The following is a 24696-nucleotide window of genomic DNA, read 5'->3' as shown; positions in this document are numbered from 1 at the left end:
GGGGCGGTCTTGTTCCCACTGAGCAGTGGTTTGGTGTGACCCCAATACTGGCGGGGAAGGAGAATAAGAGATACCTCATTACTGGGTATGGGTGGAAGACCAGGTTCCCACATGGTCTCCACTGACAATGTAGAGGATGCTTCATTGAGAGCTGGTGCACAGGAAGGTCCTGGCTCCCTACTTGGTCCTCTCTGACACCACTCTTGATAGGGTTTTGGGGCTCCTCATTAGAGGGTAGAAGTCTACTCTACCCACTCAGCCTTTCTTGGCTTGGATGGTCATAGTTTCTTCTGTGGTGTTTGGCTGGAGTGGAGCAGTTATTGTCTAAAAGTTTTCTGTCTTGCTAGGCTGTCCCTTTCCTGCTCCTTTGGCTAGAGAGAGCAGGCTTTTGTGAGTTTTTTTTGGTCTGTGCCCATTGGTGTTTTCAGGTTCAGCTGCAAGTCTGGAATACATGAGACTAAAGGAAAACCCAGGGATCTTACCTCCATGTTGTTTCTTAGGTCCTGAGGTCCCAAGCTGGCCTACTTTCTTTTCACTTTATATAGTCTTTTCATGTTTCTTTTATATATAGCATTCAGGGTTTTTTTTTAGTTGTATGTAGCAGGAGAAGTAGGAAAAAGTAAGTTTACTCCATTTTCCTAGAAGCAGAGGTTCTTGCCATTCAATTTTTGTTTTATTTTTCCCAATATTTTATTGTGAAAGTTTTGGAGATGGAAGAATTATGCAATTAATGACCACACACCCACCACCTAGATTCAACACTTAACATTTTGCTATATTTTACTATACTGTAAATTTATCCATCTCCATTCCATCTATCCATCAATTTATTATTTTTGATGGACATCAGTACACTTCATCCCTAAACACATCAGCATGCATGCCATTGATTGGACTTCACTACTTATTTATGGTTTTTTTAACGGTAGATTTTACATAAAGAAAAATCCACAATATCATAAATACCATTTGATGCATTTTGTATAATCCATCCTTTATTGAGATAATTTCCATCACCCCAGGAAAATCCCTCAAGCCTCTTCTCAATTAATTCCCACATCCATTTCACTCCAAGAAGCAACTACTGTTCTGGTTTTCTTTCTTTCTTCTTCTTTTTTCTGTTTTCCCATAAATTCATTTTGCCTTTTTTAGAACTTCATATATATAGAAACACACAGTATGTACTCTTCTGTGTGTTGCTGTTTTTTGCCAGCACAATGTTTTTGAGATACATTCACATTGTTTGTAGGTATCAATGGCTCCTTTTCCTTAAATTGCTGAGTGCTACTCCATTGCATGAAAAATACCATAGTTTTCCATTCTTTAGTTGCTTCCCGTTTTTTGCCATTAAAATTTAATCTTTGGGGTAATATAAGTTATCACCATCTTCTTTCTGTTATGAACATAGTGTAAGGCAACTTAAGGTTTGGGGCCTTTCTTCTGATTGACGAAATGATTGAGGCACATAAAGATATGTTCTATTACCTACGACATCCATATTTTCCACGTATTTTTTGTCATTCGTGATAGTTATCAGTTTATTTGAAGCTAGAAACTTTTTTGTAACAAGCAAAAGATAGTTTTAGTATAGTAAAATTTAGAATTTAGCTTCTTGGCACTAAATTTTATTTTGTGAAGGAAAAAAACCTGGTTTTAACTACACCATAACTGTCATTTTCATTACTGAGAATGCCAAACTAGTCTCTGGAGGAACATCCTGTTTCACTTAGAATACTCTATTTCTGCACAAAATATTGATGTAGTTGTTGCAGACGGATTCAGCTGTTTCGCAGACCCTTATTTATCTGGCCTTACCTTTTATGTAGGTCTCTTATTTCTTTTCTGTTTCCTCAAAATGATTATCTAAGGGGACTGTAATTTCTGAATGATTGATTTATTGATTGATATTAGAGGAGTTCTACTCGCAGGGAAATGGGGCAAAATAAACTTTATGTGAGATTCCAATTAAAGTGGGCATGTTTACTTTGAACAGTGCAGGAAGACATAGATGATGTTGTTTCAAACTTTTATTACAGCTTTTCTCTGACTTGACTTTCTTTATACAGTTGACGGACTGGACAAAGCTTCTATAGCAAACTCAGATGGCCCAACAGCAGGCTCCCAAACACCTCCCTTCAAGAGGAAGGGGAAACTCTCCACCATTGGTAAAATCTTTAAGCCTTGGAAATGGAGGAAAAAGAAGACCAGTGACAAATTTAGAGAGACATCAGCAGGTAGGAACATCATAATTTTGTTAGAAGATAAATTGTTAAATTTTCCAAAAGGTAAAAAATTATATCTTGCAGGGTTTTTTTTTTTTCAGGGAAAAAATTAATCTATATTTGAAATGAAATTATTTCATTTAAGGGTGAAACAACTAAGGGTTCTGATCTGCCTTCTTTTTCTACTCACTTTGGCTTTCTAACATAGTCTTGTTTTTAAATATGTACTTGTAAATTCATATAAAAAATTAATGTGTAGGGAGAGGGAGGTGAAATGGAAAATTAGAAGTGGAAATGTTATTTGTCATTATTGTAGCTGCAAGTATCCATTTATACACACACATACGAACACTATTATCTATCTGTCTACTTAGTTCCAGTAACACGATCCTATTTGTCAATGAAGAATTTTTAAAATGTCTTTTAAATGTATTTGTTCTGTGGGCAAAATTTAAATGGCTGTATGAAGGAAAAGTGTTGCTATATTTATTAATTTTAAATTTCCATCATGTCCTTAGGACAAATAAATGGTCTGTGTCCTAGAGGAGTCATAAGCTTAATGGTGTGAAAACTTTTTATTGTTATTTTATTTTGTGGATTTGTTAAACCTTAAGAATTACATTATTTAGTACCTTTCATATGGACTTATGGAGGAAGTTGGCCTTAAATCTCAGGCCAGAATTAAGCCTGATTTAAACAAATGTCCAGTATCAGGGTATTGTTTAAGGTGAAAATGAGTTTATATCTTGGTGTAAGTTTAGCTTTCTCCACGTTTGTTGTCTAAAGTAATCCCTTCATCAAAATTCCTCACCGCACCAGAAACTAATATTGTCCGTGTATGTACAGGATCACAGAGCATATCTTACTGGTCTGTGCTAAGAGTTGGCCTTTATTTCTAGCGCTGTGACATAAAAAGGAAAACACCATCAATAGCACAAGGGTGTAGGATAGAGACACCAGGGCTTCCTAAAGAAAATTGTCTCTGCTGCTTTTGCAGCTGTATCATTTCTTTAAGCATTTAATATTTAAAAAGAAATAATGATACTATTTCTGGGATTTGTTTCAACATGATCCTGGAGGAGAGGGGAGTATAGATGAAAGAAGATCGGTCCCAAGTTGGTAATATATGGGGTTCATTATTCTCATATCTCTACTTGTAGGTACTGGAAAGTTTTTGCAATAAAAAGATAGGCAAAGACAAAAGACTGGGCTTAGGGGCAAATAATGATGGTTTGCTTTTTGAATCCTCTTTAGTTCCTAACTGGCTTCTTGGGTTGGGAGCAGTGGGAAGGGATGGACAGAGTGCTGTCCTGAGGGAGGACACCTGGGTTCTAGTTGTGTCCTTGCCACCAAGGTACCGTGTGACCTTGAGCAAGTCAGATCAGAATTGAATGAATTGAATTCTAATGTGCTTTCAGTTCCAGATTCTGTTGTGGATCCTTGACTCCTTCCAACCCCTGACTGGGCATCTTGTTCTTCCTTGTTCTGCAGTTGTAGATGGAAATACACTGGTCTTCTTAAGTACTTCCCGCTCAGGTTTCTCTAGGCATTGGGGGAGTCTAGCTCTTCGAGTTACCATGGATAACCAAGATGGGAATAGGGCTCTGGACAGTAGCATTAAGAAGACATTGAAAAGAGATGATGAAAGTCTCTTCATTTGTCTCTCTTGCCCTTTTCCTGGGTCTGGGCTGCTACCGTCTCTCTCCCTAAAGTAGGAACAATTACAAAGAACTTCCCTTCATCTTTTCTTGTCACTCTTTTTAATTATTTTAACAGTAGGGAGGCTGTAACATTTCTACCAACCCAGAATATTTAAGAAAAGTCATTTTAGACAGCATTAAGTGTTATTTTATATTATCCCATATTTATTGAGGATAGCCTAGCAATCTTTGTATTCTGTTTCCTTTTCAAATTCACACAAGATTTTATATAAGTTGAGCTCCAAGAAGTTATTTATAGGTACTATATTTCTAGCTCCTAAAGACTACCGAACCACATTAAAAACCTGAGAAAGTTATTAGATATATCATCAGATTGTTTTTTGTTTTTTGTCTTTGCATCAAAATTGTGACATAACAGAATAAAGACAAGCCAAGTGGATGTGTTAACAATTCATTGTGAATTTTTCTGCTACATTTACTTGCATCATTTCTTTTTAAATATATTTATTTATTTATTTATTTTTGGCTGTGTTGGGTCTTCGGGCTTTCTTCATTGTGGTGCGCAGGCTCCTCGTTGTGGTGGCTCCTCTTGTTGCAGAGCACAGGCTCTAGGCACACGGGCTTCAGTAGTTGCAGCACGCAGGCTCAGTAGTTGTGTCTCATGGGCTCTAGAGTGCAGCCTCCATAGTTGTGGCATGCGGGCTTAGTTGCTCCACGCGGGCTTAGTTGCTCCACGGCATGTGGGATCTTCCTGGACCAGGGCTCGAACCCATGTCCCTTGCACTGGCAGGCGGATTCTTAACCAATGCGCCACCAGGGAAGTCCACATCATTTCTTTTTAAACCCATGTTATTACTAATGTTTTATTTGAATTTCATAAGATGTTATCACATGTCCCAAGTACTTTACTGTCACTATATATATATTTTTTTAATTCAATTTCTGCTGAGTTTTATGGAATGTATTAGTAAAGCTTAAAATAAACGGAGGAACAAAGTGGTGTAACAAGTTTTTTTTTCACATTGAGGAAAGATGTCACATCTAGAGGAAAACTGATGCATTTGGAAATAACCAAGAGTAGGGTGTTTTCTTCTCTAATACATTGTCTCAAACAGTGAAATCTAGGGGTTTGGGTATGACCAAGGCCAGCTCCATCAAAGAACACCTTAGGCAAGATCCATAATATTTTAGGATATGAAAGAATATGAATTTCTTCCAAGAAGAGTAACTCTTCTTCATTTGTCCTTCTCCTAAGCTCTTGGCTTTACAGTCATATGGACATGAATCTTACTGTGTTCTATTACACAGCGATTAATACCACTTTTCTTAGTGTGGGGGTCTGTGGTAGGAATTTTTAATTGGTGGTAGATAGGATGCAGCACTGATTTATTAATGCCACTGTAATAAATGCCATTGTTCTCACATGTTCATGGTGGTGGAAGTTAAGAAAGGTCCTGTGTTCTGTCTGCTTGGTGGTCCTTGAGTCAACTAGATTTTGAAAGGCTGTCTTGTCCTATAAGGCTGGCTGGGCTTATGCCCCGACTTCGAGTTCTCTGGCCTTGTTTTAAAGCAGAAAGTTACCTGTATCTTCAGCTCTGTTTAGAATGGTCCATAGGCTATTGGGTTCTAGGGCAGAGTAGTCTTTTCTATTTACTTTCCCTTGGTGATCCTTTTCTTCGGTTTTCATCTCCTGAGTGAAAGGGTCCTTCTTTGGTTCCACCTAAGCTCCATCCCTTCCCTAACTTTAGAACTCAAAATCTCATTTACGCTTTTTTTCCTACATAATCATTTCTTCCCCTTTTTTGGGGGGGGGGTGGTGGTGGTGGGCAGGTAGTGGTGGCTGAGGTGCCTCCCTTTGGGTCTTTACATATGCTTTCATCTCCCCAAAGCTGACATTACAAACAAACAGGCTGTTCCTCTAACTTCTACATGGGCGGTTACAACTAAGACCAAAGGTCTTCAAAATCTACCCTGTGTCTGCTGCTTCCACTTCCCTCCTGCACTCTCATGTCTTTCCTTCTGCAGTCTGCCCCTGCATCCAGCACTCCATTGAGGGGACTCCAAGGCTCCCAATCCTGACATCTAGTGTTATTCTCTCATTTTCATCCATCTCAGTCTCTACAAGATGCGCCATTGCTGTTGTGTCCTTCCTTGTTTTACAAAATAGCTCTTACTTGATTTACACAAGGTGTCATCATCTTGGTTGTCTTTGACTTTTCTTTCTCTTTTGTCCCCTCTCTTCCCCTTCCCATTTCCCCTAAACCTGTGCAAGAGAGGTTCGCTACCTGTCTCAGCCCTTCTCCTTTTGTGAACGTGCCCTTCCTCACCCTTCTTCCTTCTCAGTGCCCACATCTCTCGAACCCAGGCACATCTCCTCGAGCACCTCATGGGCAGTAGTGCCTGAGGACTGTGTGTTAACGCAAAACCCATTCTTATGGTCTACATAGATCTACACTGAAAACGTGGTACATGCCAGGCACTGATTAATTTGCTTCTGGGTATCAATTTTTTAATTAAAAAATCAGAATTTTATAGTGAGAATGTTAAGAAACTTGCATCAGATTTTGCTCTCACACAGTGAGGGGAGGCATTCAGTTAAGTTGGACTGTAAGACTGCAGAGTTAGACCGAGAAATTTTCACAACGAGAGGTTACAGTGTCTACAAGCAGAAGAATTGCTGTGAATACGTGCTGTGTGTCCCCCGGTTTAGAAGAGAGGGTCTGTAACCTATGACCACACTCAGTTCTTCCTCAAACCACTGAGTGGCTGGGCAGGTGACTGGAGTAGCAACCATCTAATTCCACCCCTCCCTAAAGGTATCCCAGGCTTTACACGGGATATGAGATACCAACATTGATCTTTTACAAGAATGACTCTTTGACATTGTTTAAGGCAGTGGCACCAAACAGAGAACTTACAACTTGATTCTTTATTCTCTTCAACACATACCCACAGTTAACACTTAACATTGGCTTAACATCTAAAATGTCTTCAGCTCAATTATCTTTACTTTTTTCATAACTTCTGCTTTCACAAACACTTCTGTGTTTGGGGATAGTATTAAAATGTAATTTCAGGAATAGAAACATTCTTTTTGGTGAAGCAAGATAGAAAATTTAAAGTTCACATGGCAGCAGTAGCAGTCGCCGGAGGGTCTCATTATGCTCACCCTACTTGTCTTTCATGCGTTAACTTAAACTTTCATTTTAGAGAGGGAAGGTACTGAAACCTGCTCTGAATGAGCACAGAGAGGGAGCAGAGAGGGAGCGGGAAAGTCCTATGTACAAATACTTTCCAAACCAAAGTAGATCCCCTGCCGTCCCCAGCTACCCCTGCTATCGCAGACGTGGCTTTCTTTGGCATCCAGGCTTTGACCGTGGAGTTCTTTGATTCGTCCTTGCCTTTTACCATCTTCTACATTCGATTAGTTCCTAAACCTTTTATTTATTTCTCCTAGTGCAGGCCTCTACCATCAGCCTTTCCTCTCGGTCCCCATTGTCTGGTCCTCATCACTCTATGTCTCAATTATTGCAGGTGGCCTCTTTGCTCTACTTAGGTATTAGCTGTCCGAGCTCTAGAAAGCTATGGAATGCTAGAGGAGGCAGGGAGAGACTGGGTTCTGGCATTAAGCCTGCCTAGGAAGGGAACGTGACCCAGCTAGTGAGGCTGACAGAGAAGATTCAGGGTGGCACAGCCTGTCAGGAACACTAGAGTAGCCAAGATAACATCCAGGTCTCAGGCCAGCAAATAGAGCAGTGGGTCCTTCACAACAAAATGGCATGTGTTCCACCAGGTAGGGTAGCATAACGGAGCACCCGGGTGAGTGAGACTGGGAAATCCAAGCAAGCCTTGGGAGCCAGCATGTTCTTTACTTAGGTGGCAGTATTCATAGCAGATGGTGCTGGAACCAGAAAGACTCAAACTGGGTCCCCATCTTTTTTTTTTTTTTTAAGGAACTGGGGAATAGAGCTGGTAACTAGGACAGGGAGTTACCAAAGGATTCAGGACAGAAACTCACTGCTTGAAGTGGGACACAGGGGATAGGTCTGCGGGAGTGGTCTCCTCAGACCCCAGACCTCAGGTGCTGGAGCTCCTGTTGCTACAAGGGCACAGCCTAAGAGCTGGGTGGCTGGAGAGAGCAGGGATTATTGTGGCTTTGGGAAAATAGGTGGGGAAATCTCTCCCCTCCCTCCTCTATCTAGATCATCCTGGATACCACTACAGGAAGTCTTCCTCAGGTGGAACTTTGGTCCTTTGCTTCTTGCCCAAAAAGTGACTGACTTCACGTTGTTTCCTAAATGAATTCCAGGCTCCTCAGCTCTCTGCAGTGTAACCCAAACTGACCTTTCGTGTCTTACCTTTTTTTTTTTTTTTTTTTTTTTTTGCGGTACGCGGGCCTCTCACTGTTAAGGCCTCTCCCCTTGCGGAGCACAGGCTCCGGACGCGCAGGCTCAGCGGCCATGGCTCACGGGCCCAGCCGCTCCGCGGCATGTGGGATCCTCCCCGACCGAGGCACAAACCCGTGTCCCCTGCATTGGCAGGCGGACCCCCAACCACTGCGCCACCAGGGAAGCCCTTATACAGTAATTTTTGTGCTCAAAGGACAAGGGGAAACGTTGCAGATGTCTGGGTATTTACACTTCTTTTTTTTTTAACTTGTGGGTCAAGCATCATGCTGGATATATATTCATTTATTCTTAAATCAATCCTGGAAAGCCATATAGTCCCATCACAGGTTTAGATGAGGTAATATATGCAAAATGATTAATGTGGTTTTGGGGATACAGTAGGTACTCAAAACTATCAGCTACACCATTCTGCTTTTAAGGTAACTGAAAAAACCCCTGAGTAAATTAAAAAGTGCTTATAATGGCTATGTTTATTTTAAAATTTAAGTATTAGTTATTTTATAGGCCAATTCTGAATGTTGTACACATACATAGCAAGGGTTCAATATGTTTGTTGGGTATGATTTAGTATAGATTATAAACTCTAGGCTATTGAGGGACTCTTTTTTTTTTTTTTTTTTGCGGTACGTGGACCTCTTACCTCTGTGGCCTCTCCCGCTGTGGAGCACAGGCTCCAGATGTGCAGGCCCAGCAGCCATGGCTCACGGTCCCAGCTGCTCCGCGGCATGTGGGAACTTCCCAGACCGGGGCACGAACCCGTATCCCCTGCATCGGCAGGCGGACTCTCAACCACTGCGCCACCAGGGAAGCCCTTATCTTTATTAGTCACTTGTCTTGGACTTCTGTCACCCAGGGGCCCTCGGTGAGCATGCCCGAACCTCTGTGTCCCCAGGCCTTTCTTCACGCTCTTCCCTCTTCCTCCGAGCACCTTCTTCCTACAGCTGTACCTGGGAAAATACTGCAAGCCGTGCAAGGGTCCTAACATGTCTCTTCTTTCCTGAGGATGTTCTTGACCTTGATTCTGCATCATCTAGTAGGAACCTCCCCTCCTGTGCTTGTCCTCCTGTTAGGACATATGTACTTTGACTTCTTTGCTAGTTTATGTGTCTGCTACCAATTTACTGTGTAAATTATTTGAGGGCAGAGACTATCTCACTCATCTTCACCCCACTTCAGATGCTTTACATGATCATTTGAACCTGGTATGTACTCTTAACATATGACTTGAATTGGTTATTTATTGGATATCCACTATAACTAAAAATACAGCACTGGGTGCTTTAGGACTTTATAAAAGAAATTGAAGATTGAAAAAATATCATGGAAAAGATAAAGACAATAAATTAAAATACAAACCAAAAACATGTACTCACAGTTACAGCCATGTACAACTATTAAAAGCCAATAAAATAATTAGGGGAAATTTCTTTTTCTTACCTTTTTGCCCTTATTTAAAAAGAAGTTACACTCCTAAATAAAGAAAATCCAGACAATTTATTTTCATTATAATTGTGACTTTTATTTGTGTTGTTAGTAATGGGGAAGGAATGCCCGTCCAGATTTTTAGATAACATTGTTGCAAGCTATCAGCCTTCTAGGAGTCAGAGTAATTTGCAGAAAGTCATCTGCTAAAAGCTTTAATTTACTGAAGGTACTCTTACTCCCTAATAATATAATGGCTATGTTTTTATTGAATGCTATTATGTGCCAGGTTCTGCTTCAAGAACTTTATTCATGTTAACTCATTTAATCCTCAAAGGTTATAAAGTTTAAGTGCTACTGTTATCCCAGTTTTACTGATGAGGACACTAAGGTCAGAAAATTCAGATGACTTGCCCAAGGAAACACACCTGGTAGGAGCCAAAAGCAGTATTTGAACCCAGGCAATATGGTGCCACAGCCAGATTTTTTACCATTACACTGTGTGGCCTCTTCAGAAGATAACTTCATACTCAGACCAGTAAGGATTGATCATTGAAAGTGACCCTAATACCTGGATTTGCTTCGTATACTGGAATTTTTGCTGTAAGAAGGATTTGGTCTGAAGAATTATTTTGATTCTACTTGACTAGCCTGATTTCAGCAGTGTCCACAGAAAAATGGTTGAAAAGGATCAAAATTATATTTGGTTCATTTAAGATACTATTCTTCGTAATCATAGAGGCATGTTGCTGATAGTGACTCTTTTCTATATCTAGAAGGTAGGGCAAAGTTAGAGGATTTTCCCAGGGTGATATTTGTTCAGGACTGATCTGGTTGTATTAATAAATGGCAGCCTTTTGATTTTCTCTATCCTGTTCCACTAAGAACATGGAAGTACCTTCATGTATCATTCACTCTCACACCATATTGCAGGAAGGGAAGAGAATCTCTCCCTTTTCCCAATTTACAGCAGCAGAGGGAAGTTACATAGCCCATAGAGACCACACAGCACATCCTGGTCCATGTAGGGCTCCTTGCGTATATGTTAGATAATACTCTTTTGTCCTCTTGACAGATGTTTATTGAACATCAACATCTACTATATGTCAGGCACTGTTGTAGACTCTAGTGATACAGCAGGAACAAAAGAGATAAATTGCCTTCCCTTATGGGACTTACATTCTAGCAGGGGTAGGAGACAGAGAGTAAACCCAGTAAGTTAGTATATTAGAACGTGAGAGGAGAAAAAATAAAGCAAGGAGTAGGGAATGTGGGAGGGAAGTTCCAGTTTAAAATGGGGTGGTCGGGCTTCCCTGGTGGCGCAGTGGTTGAGAGTCCGCCAGCCGATGCAGGGGACACGGGTTTGTGCCCCGGTCCAGGAAGATCCCACATGCCGCGGAGCGGCTGGGCCCATGAGCCATGGCCGCTGGGCCTGCGCGTCCGGAGCCTGTGCTCTGCAAGGGGAGAGGCCACAACAGTGAGAGGCCCGCGTACCGCAAAAAAAAGAAAAGGGGTGGTCAGGGACTTCCCTGGTGGTCCAGTGGTTAGGACTCTGCACTTCCACTGAAGGGACACGGGTTCGATCCCTGGTTGAGGAGCTAAAATCCTGCATGGTGTGCTGCGCGGCCAAAAAAAAAATCCAAAACAAAACAAACCAAAAATATTGGGTGGTCAGGGAAACTTTACCGGGAAGGCAACATTTGAGCAAAAAACAAGAGGGAAGAAAAGAAAAAGCACTCGGGGAAATCCTCTTAAGTGATCACATGAGTTAGAGATGCATGCATTTTCTTCAGCCTAATAATGGTGTTAATGTACTGTGAATGTAAGCAAGTATAAACTTTATCCAGTAATTTAACAATCAAAATGCTTCACATTCATGAACCTCATGCTGGCTAATCTTTTATTTATTTTTTAATTGATGAATTTATTTTTTGGCCACGCCATGTGACATGCAAGATCTTAGTTCCCCAACCAGGGATCAAACCCGTGACCCCTGAATTGGGAGCAAAGACTTTTTGTTTTTTTGTTTTCTGAATTTTATTTTATTTTAATTTTAATACAGCAGGTTCTTATTAGTTATCTATTTTATACATATTAATGTATATATGTCAATCCCAATCTCCCAATTCATCCCACCACCACCCCCACCCACTTTCCTCCCTTGGTGTCCATACGTTTGTTCTCTACATCTGTGTCTCTATTTCTGCCTTGCGAACCAGTTCATCTGTACCGTTTTTCTAGATTCCACATATATGCGATACTATAAGATATTTGTTTTTCTAACTTACTTCACCCTGTATGACAGTCTCTAGGTCCATCCACATCTCTACAAATGACCCAATTTCATTCCTTTTTATGGCTGAGTAATATTCCATTGTATATATGTACCACATCTTCTTTATCTATTCGTCTGTTGATGGGCATTTAGGTTGCTTTCATGACCTGGCTATTGTAAATAGTGCTGCAGTGAACAATGGGGTGCATGTGTCTTTTTGAATTAATGTTTTCTCTGGGTATGTGCCCAGTAGTGAGATTGCTGAGTCATATGGTAGTTCTATTTTTAGTTTTTTAAGGAACCTCCATACTGTTCTCCTTAGTGGCTGTATCAATTTACATTCCCACCAACAGTGCAAGAGGGTTCCCTTTTCTCCACACCCTCTCCAGCATTTGTTGTTTGTAGATTTTCTGATGATGCCCATTCTAACTGATGTGAGGTGATACCTCATTGTAGTTTTGATTTGCATTTCTCTAATAATTAGTGATGTTGAGCAGCTTTTCATATGCCTCTTGGCCATTTGTATGTCTTCTTTGGAGAAATGTCTATTTAGGCCTTCTGCACATTTTTGGATTGGGTTGCTTGCTTTTTTAATATTGAGCTGCATGAGCTGCTTATATATTTTGGAGATTAATTCTTTGTCAGTTGATTTGTTTGCAAATATTTTCTCCCATTCTGAGGGTTGTCTTTTTGTTTTGTTTATAGTTTCCTTTGCTTTGCAAAAGCTTTTAAGTTTCATTAGGTCCCATTTGTTTATTTTTGTTTTTATTTCCATAATTCTAAGAGGTGGGTAAAAAAGATCTTTCTGTGATTTATGTCAAAGAGTGTTCTTCCTATGTTTTCCTCTAGGAGTTTTATAGTGTCTGGTCTTACATTTAGGTCTTTAATCCATTTTGAGTTTATTTTTGTGTATGGTGTTAGGGAGTGTTCTAATTTCATTCTTTTACATGTAGCTGTCCAGTTTTCCCAGCACCACTTATTGAAGAGACTGTCTTTTCTCCATTTTATATCCTGGCCTCCTTTGTCATAGATTAGTTGACCATAGGTGCATGGGTTTATCTCTGGGCTTTCTATCCTGTTCCATTGATCTATATTTCTGTTTTTGTGCCAGTACCATATTGTCTTGATTACTGTAGCTTTGTCATGTAGTCTGAAGTCAGGGAGTCTGATTCCTCCAGCTCCATTTTATTCCCTCAAGGTTGCTTTGGGGGCTCCCCTGGTGGCACAGTGGTTAAGAATCCACCTGCCAATGCAGGGAATACGGGTTCGGTCCCTTCTCTGGGAAGATCCCACATGCCATAGAGCAACTAAGCCTGTGAGCCACAACAATTGAGCTGGCACTCTAGAGCCCACGAGCCACAACTACTGATCCCGTGTGCCAGAACTACTGAAGCCTGTGCACCTAGAGCCCGTGCTTCACAACAAGAGAAGCCCCCACAGTGAGAAGCCCACATACTACAACAAAGAGTAGCCCCCGCTCGCCGCAACTAGAGAAAGCCCACAGGCAGCAATGAAAACCCAACCCAGCCAAAAAAAAAAAAAAAAAAAACCCACAAAAACAGATTACTTTGGTATTCGGGGTCTTTTGTGTCTCCATACAAATTTTAAGATTTTTTGTTCTAGTTCTGTATAAAAATGCCATTGGTAATTTGATAGGGATTGCACTGAATCTGTAGGTTACTTTGGGTAGTATAGTCATTTTCACAATATTGATTCTTCCAATTCAAGAACATGGCATATCTCTCCATCTGTTTGTGTCATCTTTGATTTCTTAAATCAGTGTCTTATAGTTTTCTGAGTACAGGTCTTTTACCTCCTTAGGTAGGTTTATTCCTCAGTATTTTATTCTTTTTGTTGCAGTGGTGAATGGGATTTTTTCCTTAATTTCTCTTTCTGATCTTTCGTTGTTAGTGTAGAGGAATGCAAGAGGTTTCTGTGCATTACTTTTGTATCCTGCAACTTTACCAAATGCATTGATTAGCTCTAGTAGTTTTCTGGTGGCATCTTTAGGATTATCTATATATAGTATTATGTCATCAGCAAACAGTAACAGTTTTACTTCTTTTCCGATTTGGATTCCTTTTATTTCTTTTTCTTCTCTGATTGCTGTGGCTAGGAGTTCCAAAACTATGTTAAATATTAGTGGTGAGAGTGGACATCCTTGTCTTGTTCCTGATCTTAGAGGAAAGGCTTTCAGTGTTTCACAACTGAGTATGATGTTTGCTGTGGGTTTATCAATATGGCCTTTATTATGTTGAGGTAGGTTCTCTCTATGCCCATTTTTTGTAGACTTTTTATCATAAATGGGTTTGAATTTTGTCAAATGCTTTTTCTGCATCTATTGAGATGATCATATGGTTTTTATTCCTTAATTTGTTAATGTGGTGTATCACGTTGATTGATTTGCATCTACTGAAGAATCCTTGCATCCCTGGGATAAATCCCACTTGATCATGGTATATGATCCTTTTTAATGTGTTGTTGGATTCTGTTTGCTAGTATTTTGTTCAGGATCTTTGCATCTATGTTCATCAATAATATTGGCCTATAATTTTCTTTTTTTGTGATACCTTGTTCTGGTTTTGGTATCAGGGTGACGGTGGTTTCGTAGAATGAATTTGGGAGTGTTTCCCCCTCTAAAGTTTTTTGGAAGAGTTTGAGAAGGATGGGTGTTAGCTCTTCTCTAAATGTTTGCTAGAATTCACCTGTGAAGCCATCTGGTCCTGGACTTGTGTTTGTTGGAATTTTTTTTTTTTTTTTTTTTTTTTGCGGTACACAGGCCTCTCACTGTTGTGGCCTCTCCCGTTGCGGAGCACAGGCTCTGGACGCGCAGGCTTAGTGGCCATGGCTCACGGGCCTACCTGCTCCGCGGCATGTGTGATCTTCCCGGACCGAGGCACGAACCTGTGTCCCCTGCATCGGCAGGTGGACTCTCAACCACTGGGCCACCAGGGAAGCCCTGTCGGAAGATTTTTAATTATGGTTTCAATTTCATTACTTGTGATAGATCTGTTTATATTTTCTAATTCTTCCTGGTTCAGTCTTGGAAAATTGTACCTTTCCAAGAATTTGTCCATTTCTTTGTGGTTGTCCATTTTATTGGCATGTAGTTGTTTGTAGTAGTCTCTTAAAATCTTGTGTGTTTCTCCGGTGTCAGTTGTGATTTCTCCTTTTTCACTTCTAATTTTATTGATTTGCCTCCTCTCCCTTTTTTTCCTGGTGAATCTGACCAAGGGTTTATCAATTTTGTTTATCTTCTCAAAGAACCAGCTTTTAGTTTTATTGATCTTTGCTATTGTTTTCTTGGTTTCTATTTCATTTGTTTCTGCTCTGATATTTATGATATCTTTCCTTCTACTGACTTTGGGTTTTCTTTGTTCTTCTTTTTCTAGTTGTTTTAAGTGTAGGGTTAGATTGTTTATTTGAGATTTTTCTTGTTTCTTGAGGTGAGATTGAATTGCTATATACTTCCCTCTTTGAACTGCTTTTCCTGCGTCCCATAGGTTTTGGGTCATCGTCTTTTCGTTGTCATTTATTTTCTATGTATTTTTTAATCTCTTGTTTGATTTCTTCAGTGATCTCTTGGTTATTTGGTTGCACACTGTTTAGCCTCCATGTTTTTGTGTTTTTTTGTTGTTGTTTTTGCGGTATGCGGGCCTCTCACTGTTGTGGCCTCTCCCGTTGCGGAGCACAGGCTCCGGACGCGCAGGCTCAGTGGCCATGGCTCACGGGCCCAGCCACTCCGTGGCATGTGGGATCTTCCCAGACCAGGGCACGAGCCTGTGTCTCCTGCATCGACAGGCAGACTCTCAACCACTGGGCCACCAGGGAAGCCCTGTTTTTGTGTTTTTTACAGTGTTTTTCCTGTAATTGATCTCCAATCTCATAGCATTGTGGTCAGAAAAGATGCTTGGTACGATTTCAGTTTTCTTACATTTTCTGAGGCTTGATTTGTGACCCAAGATGTGATCTATCTTGGAGAATATTCTGTGTGCCCTTGAGAAGAAAGTGTATTCTACCACTTTTGGGTGGAATGTTATATAAGTATAAATCTATCTGGTCTGTTGTGTCATTTAAAGCATGTATTTCCTTATTTATTTTCTGTTTGGATGATCTGTCCACTGGTGTAAATGGCGTGTTAAAGTCCCCTACTATTATTGTGTTGCTGTCGATTTCCTCTTTTATAGCTGTTAGCAGTTGCCTTATGTATTGAGGTGCTCCTATGTTGGGTGCATAAATATTTACAATTGTTATATCTTCTTCTTGGATTGATCCCTTGATCATTATGTAGTGTCCCTCCTTATCTCTCATAACAGTCTTTATTTTAAAGTCTATTTTATCTGACATGAGTGTTGCTACTCCAGCTTTCTTATGATTTCCATTTGCATGGAATATCTTTTTCCATCCCTTCACTTTCAGTCTGTATGTGTCCCTAGGTCTGATGTGGGTCTCTTATAGACAGCATATATATGGGTCTTGTTTTTGTATCCATTCAGCCAGTCTGTGTCTTTTGGTTGGGGCATTTAATCCATTTACATTCAAGGTTATTATCTACATATATGTTCCTATTACCGTTTTCTTAATTGTTTTGGGTTTGTTTTTGTGGATCTTTTTCTTCTCTTGTGTTTCCCACCTAGAGAAGTTTCTTTAGCACTTGTTGTAAAGCTGATTTGGTGGTGCTGAATTCTCTTAGCTTTTGATTGTCTGAAAAGCTTTTGATTTCTCCATCAAATCTGAATGAGATCCTTGCTGGGTAGAGTAATCTTGGTTGTAGGGTTTTCTCTTTCATCACTTTAAGTATATCCTGCCACTCCCTTCTGGCCTGCAGGGTTTCTGCTGAAAAATCAGCTGATAACCTTATGGGGATTCCTTTGTATGTTATATTTTGTTTTTTTCCTTGCTGCTTTAATATTTTTCTTTGAATTTAATTTTTGTTAGTTTGATTAATATGTGTCGTGGTATGTTTTTCCTGGGATTTATCCTGTATTGGACTCTCTGTGCTTCCTGGACTTGGGTGACTATTTTGTTTCCCATGTTAGGGAAGTTTTTGACTATAATCTCTTCAGATATTTTCCCAGACCCTTTCTTTTTCTCTTCTTCTTCTGGGACCCCTATAATTCGAATGTTCGTGCGTTTAGTGTTGCCCCAGAGGTCTCTTGAGATTGTCTTGAATTCTTTTCATTCCTTCTTCTTTATTCTGCTCCTTGGCAGTTATTTCCACCATTTTGTCTTCCAGCTCACTTATTCGTTCTTCTGCCTCATTTATTCTATTAGTGATTCCTTCTAGTGTATTTTTCATTTCAGTTATTGTATTGTTCATCTCTGTTCTTTAGTTCTTCTGGATCTTTGTTAAACATTTCTTGTATTTTCTCAGTCTGTGCCTCCATTCTATTTCCAAGATTCTGGATCATCTTTACTATCATTCCTCTGAATTCTTTTTCAGGTAGATTGCCTATTTCCTCTTCATTTATTTGGTCTTGTAGGTTTTTACCTTGCTCCTTCATCTGTGACATATTTTTTTGCCACTGGATTTTGTTTGTTTGTTTTTTATGAGTGTGATTGTCTTCCTGTCTTATTGGTTGTTTGTCCTGAGGCTTCCAACACTGGAGTTTGTAGGCTGTTGGGTAGAGCTGGGTCTTGGTGCTGAGATGAGGACCTCCATGAGACCTCACTCTGATGAATATTCCCTGGGGTCTGAGGTTCTCTGTTAGTCCAGTGGTTTGGACTCAGAGATCCCACCGTAGGAGCTTTGGCCTGACGCCTGGCTCATGAACCAAGATCCCGCAAGCCATGTGGGGTGGCAAAAAAAAAAAAATTTCTTTTTTCTTGAGGTAGGATTGTACTGCTATAAACTTCCCTGTTAGAAATGCTTCTGCTGCATCCCACAGGTTTTGGATCGTCGTGTTTCGTTGTCATTTGTGTCTAGATATATTTTGATTTCCTCTTTGATTTTTTCAGTGATCTCTTGGTTATTTAGTAACTTATTGTTTAGCCTCCATGGGGAGCACAGAGTCTTAACCACTGGAGCACTGGGGAAGTCCTGATTGCTAATCTTGATATCTGTTGTTGGCACCATGGCTCTGAAAAAAATCGTAATTTTTCTCTACAATTCTGCTGAAAGAGGAGCAGCAATCCAGGAAAGGGATTTAACTCTGTAATACTAATGTTTCATTATGGCTTCCTTTCTTAAATTCAAATCTAAGAGCCAGCTTCTGACAGGTGATCAGAAAGCTAGCTTCATGGAGTCCAAGTTTAGAATACCTCATATGTTGATGTTTTTTGGTGGATCATATGTTGATGTTTTTTGGTGGATGTTTTTTGGTGGATCCAAGTTTCAGGTTCTCATATGTTGATGTTTTTTGGTGGATCCAAGTTTCAGGTTCTACAAAGAACGCCTTTATAAGTTGAAACAATGGGTTATTGCCTCAGTGTTCAGACAGTCCTTAACTTACATGTTAATGGTGTCCCCATACCGCTTGGTTAGATTACAAGGAATGACGAGTAAATTCCCATGTTAATTTACAAAATTCAGTTTAATCCATGATACACCTGAAGCCTGGTACTGTTAAGACTCATTCCTCCAAATACAGCCAAACACTGTTTATTGTTACTGTGGCAAAACACCTTCTGAGTTTTCAGTTGAAATTGAGAATTTCAGGGTTGCAAAGGACCTAACCAATCATCTAGGTCTGTCTCCAGGGCAGGAATACCTTTTGTCTCCAGCAAGCCTGATAAGATACAGTCATTCAGCTTCTTCCTGAGCTCCTAATTCCTAGCTCTCATTATTGAGGAAGTTTTCTTTTATATTGACCTGAAACAAATTCTCTCCAGGTTTTCTAACTATCCCCTGGTACTAATCTATCTATCTACCTGTCTGTCTGTCTATCTACCTACCTATGGATCTATCTCCTAATCGCATTGGTACATGATGGTCCTCCCATCTTGTTTTAAAGTTCTTTCATCCCCTTGATCTATTTTCAGTTTAGAGTTTCTCACCATACTAAATTGTCTAGATTATTCAGTGAGTTTTTATTGAGTACGAGACCTAATGCAGCAGGTGCTGGGGTCACAGTGAGGAACAAGCCTAACACGGTAGGTGCCTGCCTTTCATAGAGCCCACAAGGTAGCTTGTGAGTCTGGCCATACTTCTCAGTCTTGGCTATTTTCATGCCAAGATAACATAGTGACTTTCCCCCAAATTCTTCTTATTGCACTTTACCAATCACATTTTTAATATTTAGAATCAATGTCCAGAATAAGAATTCATCTTGTTATTAAAATGGTAAGAATTTTTCAGTAGGAATTAAGTGTCTTATAAATGTCTAGGGAATTGAAAATCCCCCATTAATAGTCCATATTACATTTCTGCTCATTTAATGTTTTGTATATAGAAAAACATCACCCAGATCCTGGGTGATCTGTTTCAACCCCGTATAACAATAGGATAGTGTCTGGCGAGGTATGCTCCCTCCTGATGTTGGACCTCCCTTTTGTATCCGATCTGTCTCCTTTGAGTCATCCAGAATCCTGTCCCACCATGTCTCAAAAGTTACTTTCTTGTGCTGACACCTCACGTGCCTTTTTTTATTACTCCTCTTCTGTTTCTGCACCCATTCATATTGTGCCCACACTTCTTGGATTGTATTTGCTCTGAAAGCACTGGAATTCTTCACTGCTGTTTTTTTCTGTCTTCTCTGCTATCCTCCATGATACCTGATTTTATGCTATTATTTGGGTTTTTTTCCTTCCTCCCTCATTCAACTTCAGTAGGCCAATTCAGTCAGTCTTCGCCCAGCATATCACTTCCATAGTCCTGCCAGGCCTGGCATTATTGTATGGATGTTATGGTCCAGAAAAATCAGCCTTCGTCTCTGACACCATCAACTCAAATGGCTGTTCGCAGTCTTTGTCCAGTCTTTGCATATCATATCTTCAGCCAGAAGAGAAGAAAAACACACCCAGCCTTCCACACCTTCCTGTTTCTTCCTCAGAACTTCTGACTGGATGGGGCTTCTGATTGCTTCTAGGGAAGACAATTATTCCTGTTTTTAAAAAATCAATAGAGGAGGGTTTGTGACATCTTGGCATGCCCTTCTTCATGTCCTAAAAAACACATTTGTTTAAAGCTATTCTTTTTTAAAAAAAATTTTCTTTATTTATTTAGCTGCATCAGGTCTTAGTTGCGGCAGGCGGGATCCTCGTTGCTGTGTGTGGGATCTTTTGTTGTGGCATGTGAACTCTTAGTTGCAGCATGTGGGATCTTGTTCCCTGACCAGGGATCAAACCGGGGGCCCCTCCATTGGGAGTGTGGAATCTTAGCCACTGGTACTCCAGGGAAGTCCCTAAAAAACATTACAAAAAGCCAGCCTTCCTTCTGGTGGGCCAGGCGGGCCATGCGTATCAGTGCGAGCTCCTCAGTGATTACCGTTGGACTCTTCCTACCAGCTCTCATCAGTCTCCCTTCTTGTTCATTTGTACAGCAAATAGTCGCTGATCTCCTACTGTGAGCCCAGATCTGTTCTATGCACTGGGAGTCCAAGAGCTGACAAAAAGGGAAAATTCCCAGGCTCATGAACTTTGTCCTTGGCTCTTTGCTTTGGTGTGTCTGGTCCCACTGTTCTCCTCTGTCTCTCTGACCTGCTGTCCAGCTCCAGATCCACTCATCAGCTTTTCCCCTCTCCTTTGTGTTAACGTTTTCTTCCTCTCAACCTCTCAACTGTTGTTTTGATTCCTGTTTTCTTCCTCAAAACATTTCTCTTTGTATCTTCCTTAACTGTATTATTTTTCCTTTCCTTCTAGATGGCGTTCACCTTTTCCAAAGCAAGGGGAGATGTTCCCCAAGTCCTTTACTTTCCCTTATGTGAAAATTGCTTGTATTTACAGCTCACCCATTGATGGCTCCTCTCCAAGGAAGAAAAGCAAAGGTCACAGCCAAGAGATCACTGGAATGGTTTCTGCAGTCCAGACCCCTGGGTCTTGAGGTTACCTGTAGTCAGTTTTTTGGCAGCTCCTCTTGGAAGCATTTCCTGTAAACTTTCCCCAGCAAACCGGGCCCCTAGGAATGAAGCTTTTCACTGAGCAGTGGTCTGGGCTTGTGATGTCAAACCGTAGCCCTTTCAGAAAACACAAATAGGATTTTGATTTTTCCAAAACTTCTCCCTGCCTTGCCTCTCTTTTGGACTGTGGTCTTGGGTCAATAAGCCTATAGTCAGCAGGAAGATATTCTTATTCTTCCTGACAACTCTGCTGGTGGACTCCCGAGATTTTCTTAGAAGTGGCTGTGGTTGGCTTATGTGAGAGGCAGACATACAAAGGAACCACTCTGTTCATACTCTGTCACTGCATTTGTGATCAGGACTTTATCAAAAGAGGTCATTTTCATGGTCATTCACCACTCTTGTGTTTTTTCTGTTTGTTTATTGTATGTGCGTGTGTGTATGTGTATGTATGTGTGTACAGTTCTATGAATTTTAATACATGTATAGTTTTGAGTAACTGCCACCATAATCAGCATATATCACAGTTCCATCACTCCCAAAATCTCGCTTGGGCTGTCCTTTTATGGTCCTGCCCTACCTCCTCTCCACCCACCCCCTGAACTCCTAACCTCTGGCAGCACCTGCTCTGTTTTTCTTCACCATCATTTTGTTGTTTCAAGTATGTCATTAAACTTGCAATCATTCAGCACGAAATCTTTTGAGACTGGCTCCTTTCACTTAGCTTAGCACCTCTGAGGTTCATCCAGGTTGTTGCATATATCAGTTATTCCTTGTGATTGTTAGGTAGTATTCTTTGGTATGGCTGTACCATAGTTTATTTATTTGTCCACCTGTTGAAGGACATCTGGATTTTTTCCAGTTTGAGGTAATTATGAGTAGAGCTGCTGTTGACATTCATGTAAAGGTTTTCGTGTGAACAAAAGTTTTCATTTCTCTAGGGAAAATATGTAGGAGTAGATTTTTGGGTCATATGTTAAATGCATTTTTAACTTTATAAGCAATTACCAAACTATTTTCCAGAGTTGTGCATTCCTACCAGCAGTGTCAGAAAGTTCCAGTTGTTCCACATCCTTGTCAGCACTTAGTATTATCATTATCAATTTTTTATTGTGATGAGAACATATCATAAATTTTACAATCTTAACCATTTTTTATTTATTTATTTATTTTTGCGGTACGCGGGCCTCTCACTGTTGTGACCTCTCCCGTTGCGGAGCACAGGCTCAGCACAGGCTCAGCGTTGCGGAGCACAGAGCCCAGCTGCTCTGCGGCCTGTGGGATCTTCCCAGACTGGGGCACAAACCCGTGTCCCCTGCATCGGCAGGTGGACTCTCAACCACTGCGCCACCAGGGAAGCCCAATCTTAACCATTTTTTAGAATGTGTATCGTTCAGTAGTAAAATATATTTACATTGTTATAAAACAAATCTCCAGAACTTTTTCATTTTATAGAACTGTAATTCTATACCTATTAAACAATTCCCCTTTACCCCCTCTCCCCAGTGCCTGGTGATCACCATTCTACTTTCCGTATCTATGAATTTGACTACATTAGATACTTCATATAAGTGGAACCATATGGAAGTTGTCTTTTTATGACTTTTATTTCATTTAGCATAATATCCTCAAAGTTCATTCATGCTAAAGCATGTGACAGCATTTCCCTCTTTTTTAAGACTGCGTCGTATTTCATTGTATACATAACACATTTTGTTTATCCATTCATCAGTCAGTGGACACTTGGGTTGCTTCCACCTCTTGGCTCTTGTGAGTGGTGCTACTGTGAACATGGATGTGCTGTCATTATTTTTTATTTTAGCCATTCTAGAAGATATGTAGTAGAATTTTGTCATGGTTTTAATTTGTATTTCCCTAATGGCTAATTATGATCAATTTCTTTTCATGTGCTTATCTACTGTCCATATATCCTCTTTGGTAAAGTTTCTGTTTAAGTATTTTGCCTGTTTTGTAATTGGGTTGTTTGTTTTCTTATTGTTGCATTTTGAGGGTTCTTTATATATTCTGGTTTGTCAGATATGTGATTTGAAATATTTTCTCTCCGTCTGTAGGTGGTGTCTTTGCCTAACCCCAGGCCACAAAAATTTTCTCCTATAATTTCTTCTAAAAGTTTTATAGTTTAGTGTGTTACATTTAGATCTATGATTAGTTTTCTGGGGGTTTTTTTGGCCCTGCCACGTGGCTTGTGGGATCTTAGTTCTCCCACCAGAGATTGAACCCAGGTCCTCAGCCGTGAAAGCAGAGAGTCCTACCCACTGGACAGCTAGGGAATTCCCCTGATCAGTTTTATGTTATTTTTTATGTAAGGTATAAGGTTTAGGTCAAAGTTCATTTCTTGCATATAAGTATCCAGTTTTTTCAATACCATTTTTTGAAAAGACCATCCTTTCTCCATTAAATTGCCTTTTCATCATTAAAAAACCAATAAGCATATTTTCTTCCCTATACTCTTCTTTGGTAAGGGTGTGTTCAAGTCTTCTGGACAATTTTTATTGAGTTGTTTCCTTAATGTTGAGTTTTGAGAGTACTTTATATGGTCCAGGTATGTATGATGCCTCTGTTAGATATGTTATTAAAGATATTTTCTGCCAGACTGTAGCTTGCCTTTCCATTCCGTAACAGTGTCATTTATAGAGCAAAAGTCATCCTGTTGATGAGGTACAGTTTATCACTTCTTTCTTTTAGGATCATGCTTTTGGTATCATGTATAAGAACTTTTATTACAAATAAAGCTGCTGTGAACATTCATGTGCAGGAAAAAACAAAAACTTTCAAGAGCATTTGTTGAAAAAGCTATTCTTTCTCCATTGAACTGCCTTTACAGCTTTGTCAAAAATTAATTGGCCAGGGCTTCCCTGGTGGCGCAGTGGTTGGGAGTCCGCCTGCCGATGCAGGGGACACGGGTTCGTGCCCCGGTCCGGGAAGATCCCACATGCCGCAGAGCGGCTGGGCCCGTGAGCCATGGCCGCTGAGCCTGCGTGTCCGGAGCCTGTGCTCCGCAACGGGAGAGGCCACAACAGTGGGAGGCCCTACCGCAAAAAAAAAAAAAAAAAAAAAATTAATTGGCCACATAGTCTTTATCAAAAATTAAGACCTACATTTGTGTGGGTCTATTTCTGGACTACTTGTGCTCTTAATCTATGTATCTATTCCTTCACCAATATCATGCTGTCTTGATGACTGTAGCTTTATAGGCCTGAAAGTTAGGTACTGTGATTTCTCCAACTTTATTCTTCATTTTCAGAATTGTTTTAACTAATCTAGTTTCTTTTTCAGATAAATTTCACAATCAGCTTGTTTATATTCTCAAAATTTCCTACTGAAATTTTTATTGGAATTACATTAAATCTATATTGCAGTTTAGGTAGAACTGATATCTTTACTATGTTGAATCTTCTAATCTATGAACTGATATGTCTCTCCATTTAGTTAGCTCATCTGTTTCTTTCAGTTGTGCTTAGAAGTTTTTAGAAAACAGTATTAGGTTTATTCCTAAGTATTTCTTTCCTGTTCTTTCTTTTTTTAAAAAAACTACTGTAAATGACATACATTAAAAAAATTTTTTCCAATTGTTCATTGCTAGTTTATAGAAATACAATTGTATCATGCTACCTTGTTAAGCTTACTTATTGATTCTAGTAAAATTCCTTATGATTTTTTAATGTAGATAATTATATCATCTGTAAATAG

The 24696-nt window shown here is 40.1% G+C and overlaps 1 protein-coding gene and 1 pseudogene across 5 annotated transcripts in view; both read left to right on the top strand.

Annotated features, from left to right (window-relative positions):
• Positions 1-24696, top strand: part of PHACTR2 (phosphatase and actin regulator 2) — a gene marked incomplete at its 3' end in the record, with an annotated part of 129515 nt that overhangs the window by 34129 nt on the left and 70690 nt on the right. For 3 of the 4 annotated variants that reach the window (XM_082855607.1, XM_082855608.1, XM_082855610.1), the window contains exon 2: positions 2067-2234. The exons of the other annotated variant lie outside the window; for it this stretch is intronic. In XM_082855607.1, the coding sequence (XP_082711733.1) occupies positions 2067-2234 (168 nt within the window). The remainder of the gene's footprint in view (positions 1-2066; positions 2235-24696) is intronic. 4 annotated transcript variants of the gene reach the window in all.
• Positions 10181-15618, top strand: LOC309971988 (KANTR integral membrane protein-like; annotated as a pseudogene). Its single transcript has 2 exons — positions 10181-10252; positions 15113-15618. The product of its transcript is annotated as a KANTR integral membrane protein-like (transcript).

Source organism: Leucopleurus acutus, assembly GCF_964270905.1.
Source record: "Leucopleurus acutus genome assembly, chromosome: 15".
NCBI lineage: Eukaryota > Metazoa > Chordata > Mammalia > Artiodactyla > Delphinidae > Leucopleurus > Leucopleurus acutus.
Note: the sequence above shows the minus strand (reverse complement) of the source record. Positions and strands in the feature narration are given on the sequence as shown.